Below are 6,811 nucleotides of genomic sequence, written 5' to 3'. Positions count from 1 at the left end.
CTGTTTTTGGTCCTCTTGGGCTGTTATTGGATTTAACCCTTATGCCAAACCTCATTCAAAAATCAGGCCCTTTTAGTTTTCTGGCCTTTTTTGTCTCTGAAAGTCTTTTTGCTCATCAGGGATCAAATGTCCACAATGTCTCTGATCCATCCGGCCAATTAGAGTTCAGCTGTGACGTCAGCTGCTGAATATGAGCCCTGAGCTGGTCCAATCAGGATCGTCCGGGACTCGGACTGGTCCAGTGTCCTGCTACTTCTCCTGCAGAGTGAAAACTTAGGTATCCCGGGAGGACTTCATCATCTTATCAGCGGCAGCAGGGCGGGACCGCGGGGATACTTCACGCACCGAGGCCCGGATTAATGAAGGCGCTCCGGGACCGGGTCTGTGCTGGTGTTCTGATGGGCGGACTGAGAGCGCAGCGCGGCGGCTCACACCGGTGAAGAGGGATGGAGACGCGGAGCTGTGGAGTCCGACACATGTGCGCTCTGACGCTGCTGCTGGTCTGCGTGTGTCCGCTGTGCTGCAGAGCCAGCTGGATGTAAGTATGAGCGGCTGCACCAAATTCCGTTCAGGAAACCACCGATTGTAGACCTGCATACACACACCGGGACTCCGTGATACGGGGCATAACAAACACACAAATACACTTATTAAAAAAACAATACAACATTTTATTCAGTTTTATCCTGTAAGAGAAAGAGAGCCACCAGAGTCCAAAATAAAGTTCTGGGTTTTATAGAAATAAAATCAGATTATCCCCCGCAGACAGCTGGATGTTTGAGCCAATAAACCAATATCCGTTTAAAAAACTGCTAATTTGAAGCGTCCTTTTTTTCTTCATGTCCTCACAGCTGATTTATCAGTAAAAAAAAAAATAATAATTAAAAAAAAAAAACACGTTTTATTTGGACCTTCGGTTCTGATTCAACGCGGTGGGTTTTACTTTCACAGATCCCGTGAAACCTGAGTCCATGTAAGAAAATATTAATTTAACGCAGAACCGAATTCGGATAAATCAAACATCGTTTTGTTGTTTCTGAGCTACTTTGTCCTCTCGACCAGAGTCCGTTTAAAAAGCGGTTAATTTGAGTCCTCCTGGACTCTGACACACACCGCCTTTAATAAAAGACAGCAGCTCCCGCAGCGTCGAAAAAGAGCCGCAAACTGGTCCGAGATTTGATCTGAACTAAAATATGTCCAGTCTGTGGAAATGAAGCGGAATGTTTGTCCTCGAGACCTGAGGCAAAGTGGACGCACGCGCGCTGCTTTCACGTTGATCCAGAAAATCCAATAATGTCATTAAAGGATGTAAAACGGGTTGAAGATCCGGATCAGAACAAAAACATCAAAACATTTTACTAAACATTTCCTACAAAAACACATTCAGTGACGAAACGATTGGTTTTATTCACACGAACTCAGATTATTATCAGTTTTGACGCATGAATGTAAAGAGCCAGAGAAGCCGAACTCCACACAAAAAACCGGTCTGTTTTAAGGTTGTTTGACTGAAGACTGAACCCTTTCACATTCTGTTCATAAACTTTCATAAATGTTCTGTAGCCTCACGAGTCTGTCTTCAGTTCGGCTCATGAAAATCACACAAAGTCAACTAGTCTATTAATTAACTGCCAACTTTCTCTTTTAGTCTCTAAACTGTGGAACCGAGTCAACTCACATTTCATTAAAACGCATGCGAAGCACTTTCTTATATTTAAGCCTAATGTTAAACTTTGAATTTTAAGTTTTCCTGCCTCCAGGTGTTTCGGCGCAGTCCGTTTCTCCGCACTGAGAGCGGGCAGGGCGCTAATGAGAGCCGTGTTTGTCCGCAGGTGGCTGGGTGTAACCTCGGCGGCGGCCTCGGAGAGGATGGGCTGCTCTGACCTGCCTCTGAGCGTCCGGCAGCGCGAGCTCTGCCGCAGGAAGCCCTTCCTGCTGCCCAGCGTCCAGGACGGCGCGCGCCTCGCGGTGGCCGAGTGTCAGAGCCAGTTCAGGCACGAGCGCTGGAACTGCTCCACTTCCGAGGAGCCGCCGGTGTTCGGCCACGAGCTCACGAGCGGTCAGTGTAACGAGTAACAAGTTACTCAAGTAACAAGTTACTCAAGTTACTGATTACTGCAGCCGCCACAGTTCAGAGAGACTCTTCTTATTATTCAACAAACAAAATCATCGTTATGAAATCATCAACAATGAAACTAACTGATTAATAGAAAACTGTTAAAACACTCGAACTTCTGGGCTGCAGCTCCACGTGACGATTTCTATTCTTACGTTTTTATTGAATAAAAGTTTACGGGATGAAACATTTAAAAATTCACTTTGACTCAATATTTTCTGATTTACTACAAACTGAAAATAATCAGAATAAAAAGGAATCGACTTATCAATAGTTTAAATGAGCCCAATAATCAGAGTGGAAGGTCACGTGTCACTGCAATCAGTACTTCTACTGTAGTACCTGAAGTGCCTCCTCATGACACTTTTACTTCCAAGTATTTGTACTTTGTGCTGTTTGAAGGATCGACGCTGCCCCCTGTTGGTAAAACACTGGAACTACACATTGAGTCCAAACAAAATAAATCCTCAGATCAAACGAGCTGCAACAAGAACAGGAAGGAAAGTTTGTTTGTGCAGAAACTTTCAAATTTTAAATCACAGTGTTTCACATGAACACGCTAACATGAACATGCTAACATGAACACATGAACACGCTAACATGAACACATGAACAGGACCCATTCACACACTCACCAGAAATAACAGCTTAAACCTTCTCTGTGTCCTTTTAATGAAAAACTAAAATAATTTAATTATTTTGACAGATTTTAATTGAAGCTGAAACTGCTGTCAGTGGAGCGCCAAACTTCCTGCCAGCGTTTCATGTTGTGAAACATGTTGAAAACTTGATATTATTTCATAAAGATCGTCTGACGTTTATTTTACGGGTTTAAATGGTTCTTTGTCCTGACAGGAAGTTCAGTGTTTAAACTTATTTAATGTTTGCAGGATGGAATCCGAACCGTCTGAGAAATGCTAAGAATCCAGAGGGACTTCTGAATGGAGCAAGTTCACCTCATGACTGAACATCATTCTCTTGTTCTTTTCAGCTTTAATCACATTAGAGGATTTTTCAAGCAGATAAATTGAGTGCAGAAAAATTTCCCCTCACTTATTTTCATATTTTAACATCCGATAAAATGAGTCACGTGATGTCACGTATGACGGGATGCACAGACATGTTCTTTGCTGTGAAAGATAGAAAAGTTTAATTTAAAAATCATAAAATTGATCAGGAAACAAAAATAAAACACAAAGATCATCTCATTCACATTCTTGAGTGAAAATACTTTTATTTTTAAATGTTGCTATGAAACACTGAAAGAAGTTGAAGTGGTGATGAACGCAGTTAACATGGATGTCACAAAATAATTCAGCACTGAGTGGAACTAAAGCAGGTAAATGATCATCGCAGCTGGAAATTGAAGTGGATTTTCTCCACTTCGAGTGTTCAAACTGAAACATGTTTCAGGAGTCTGGAGAGTTTAAGAAGTTTGTTTGTTCAGAAGTGAAGAGCTGAAAGGATTTGAAGTGTCTCAGTTCAAGTGTAAAAAGTACAAGCAAATGTCTGTTGGAAGTGTATCATCTGATTTTATTCATTTTAGCCGAAAGGATTTGAGGTGTCAGTTCACTGCTTTCAGTCTCAGAAAAAAAGATGAAAACAGCTGAAGTTTTATTTATAAAGTGCAATGAAAGCAGCTGAAATGTGAGTCCAAAATTAAAGATGGAAAAAGTTGAAGTTTAAAAAAAAAAAGAAAAAAAGCCAACAATGAAATCAGTTAGTCATTTGATAAATAAAAGGTGAGAGTTGTTGAAGTGAGTAGTTGAAATGGGGGCAGTTGAAATGAGAAGTTGAAGTGAGAGTAGTTGAAGTGAGCAGTTGAAGTAAGGAGCTGAAGTAAGGAGTTGAAGTGAGAGTAGTTGAAGTGAGGAGTTGAAGTGAGAGTAGTTGAAGTGTGGAGTTGAAGTATGGAGTTGAAGTGAGCAGTTGAAATGAGGAGTTGAAGTGAGCAGTTGAAATGAGGAGTTGAAATGAGGAGTTGAAGTGAGGAGTTGAAGTGTGGAGTTGAAGTGAGAGTAGTTGAAGTGAGGAGTTGAAGTGAGAGTAGTTGAAGTGTGGAGTTGAAGTATGGAGTTGAAGTGAGCGGTTGAAATGAGGAGTTGAAGTGAGGAGTTGAAGTGTGGAGTTGAAGTGAGCAGTTGAAATGAGGAGTTGAAGTGAGGAGTTGAAGTGTGGAGTTGAAGTGAGCAGTTGAAATGAGCAGTTGAAGTGTGGAGTTGAAGTGAGCAGTTGAAGTGAGGAGTTGAAGTGAGGAGTTGAAGTGTGGAGTGGAAGTGAGCAGTTGAAATGAGAGGAGTTGAAGTGAGGAGTTGAAGTGAGAGTAATTGAAATGAGAAGTTGAAGTGTGGAGTTGAAGTGAGAATAATTGAAGTGAGCAGTTGAAGTGAGGAGTTGAAATGAAACTTCTGATTAGACCTGGTTATGTTATTTTTTTTTGGTCCTCTGAGTGATCGATTTGGTTTTCGTCATAGGAACCAAAGAAACAGCGTTCATCCACGCGGTGATGGCGGCGGGACTCGTCCACGCCGTGACACGCTCTTGCAGTCAGGGCAACATGACGGAGTGCGGCTGCGACTCTCGGCTGCAGGGCGGCGGCTCAGCGGCGGAGGGCTGGCACTGGGGAGGCTGCTCGGACCACATCCAGTACGGAACCTGGTTCAGCCGCAAGTTCATCGACAACGCGGTGAAGAACATGTCGACGAGCAGAGGAGGCTTCACGCTGAGCACCATGAACCTGCACAACAGCGAGGCCGGACGACAGGTGAACACCTGCAGTCACCTGAGTTATGATTCAGCCGGACGATCAGCCTCTAATTAACTGGTCATATGCTAACTGATAACATGCTAACACGCATACTGCCACCCACATGATTTCAGCACGGTTTGTTCTGTGAAACATTTGCTCGGTCCGCGGAGTCGTCACAACATTCAGCCCGTGTTGACATGAAACAGAAAAATGTTTGCCATTTTGTTTTGAATATCTGTCTAACTTCCTCTTCCTGTGTCCTGCAGGCGGTGGACAGGACGATGTCCACAGACTGTCGCTGTCATGGCATCTCCGGCTCCTGCGCGGTGAAAACGTGTTGGAGGACGATTGCAGCGTTCGAGCGAGTCGGCGCGTACCTGAAGGAGCGCTACGAGCGCAGCGTTCAGGTGTCGGACCAGTCAAGGAGGAAGACGAGGAGAAAGGACCAGCACCGACTCCCGCTCGATAAACACCAGCTCATCTTCTTCAACAAGTCTCCAAACTACTGCCTGGAGGACCGGCGGCGGGGCGTCGCCGGCACCAGAGGGCGCCGCTGCAACCGGACGTCCGCCGGGCCGGACGGCTGCAACCTGCTGTGCTGTGGCAGAGGATACAACACGCATGTGGTGCGACACGTCCAACGCTGCGAGTGCAAGTTCGTCTGGTGCTGCTACGTCCGCTGCAGGCGCTGCGAGAGCATGAATGACATGCACACCTGTAAATAACAACGTCACACCTGGAAACAACATCACACCTGGAAACAACAACATCACACCTGGAAACAACAAGGTCACACCTGGAAACAACATCACACCTGGAAACAACAACATCACACCTGTAAATAACAACGTCACACCTGGAAACAACATCACACCTGGAAACAACAACATCACACCTGGAAACAACAAGGTCACACCTGGAAACAACATCACACCTGGAAACAACAACATCACACCTGGAAACAACAAGGTCACACCTGGAAACAATATCACACCTGGAAACAACAACATCTCACCTGGAAACAACAAGGTCACACCTGGAAACAACATCACACCTGGAAACAACAACATCACACCTGGAAACAACATCACACCTGGAAACAACGTCACACCTGGAAACAACATCACACCTGGAAACAACAACATCACACCTGGAAACAACAACATCACACCTGGAAACAACGTCACACCTGGAAACAACATCACACCTGGAAACAACGTCACACCTGGAAACAACATCACACCTGGAAACAACAAGGTCACACCTGGAAACAACATCACACCTGGAAACAACAACATCACACCTGGAAACAACATCACACCTGGAAACAACAACATCACACCTGGAAACAACGTCACACCTGGAAACAACATCACACCTGGAAACAACGATGTCACACTTGGAAACAACAACGTAACACCTGGAAACAACAATGTCACACCTGGAAACAACAACGTCACACCTGGAAACAACAATGTCACACCTGGAAACAACAATGTCACACCTGTAAATAACAACGTCACAACAATGTCACATCTGGAAATAACAATGTCACACCTGTAAATAACAACGTCACACCTGGAAACAACAATGTCACACCTGGAAACAACAATGTCACACCTGTAAATAACAACGTCACACCTATAAACAACACCGTCACACCTGTAAATAACAATGTCACACCCAACCATCAACCATCAGTGATGTCATCAACCATCAGTGATGTCATCGTTGGTTTGTGAACGTTATGAATCCTCCCGTTCAGATTCTGTCCGTCACCATCTTGCTAGTTTGGAGCAGTTTGGAGCAGGAAGTGACCATATTTGGACGAGCTGGGGGAGGAGCCAGAGGTGGATCTGACCGATCTGATTGAAACTTGACGATACTACGTCCCGCCCACCGATAGCTGTAACCTGACTGCACCACAGGCCTGTCAATCAAACAGA

General features: G+C 44.6%; 1 protein-coding gene across 1 annotated transcript; it reads left to right on the top strand.

The window, feature by feature from the left end:
• Positions 1 to 446: 446 nt before the first annotated feature.
• On the top strand, positions 447 to 5,786 carry wnt16 (wingless-type MMTV integration site family, member 16). The gene is made up of 4 exons (XM_069724141.1): positions 447 to 538; positions 1,833 to 2,059; positions 4,591 to 4,880; positions 5,132 to 5,786. The coding sequence occupies exons 1-4, from the start codon at positions 447 to 449 to the stop codon at positions 5,588 to 5,590; spliced, it is 1,068 nt and encodes a 355-aa protein (XP_069580242.1). The 3' UTR covers positions 5,591 to 5,786.
• The last annotated feature ends 1,025 nt before the right edge of the window (positions 5,787 to 6,811 follow it).

Source organism: Brachyistius frenatus, unplaced genomic scaffold (assembly GCF_029030835.1).
Source record: "Brachyistius frenatus isolate BFR_SWC_R1_liver_20210118 unplaced genomic scaffold, ASM2903083v1 Contig_362, whole genome shotgun sequence".
In the NCBI taxonomy this organism is placed as follows: domain Eukaryota; kingdom Metazoa; phylum Chordata; class Actinopteri; family Embiotocidae; genus Brachyistius; species Brachyistius frenatus.
This window is presented reverse-complemented; position numbering and strand designations above follow the sequence as displayed.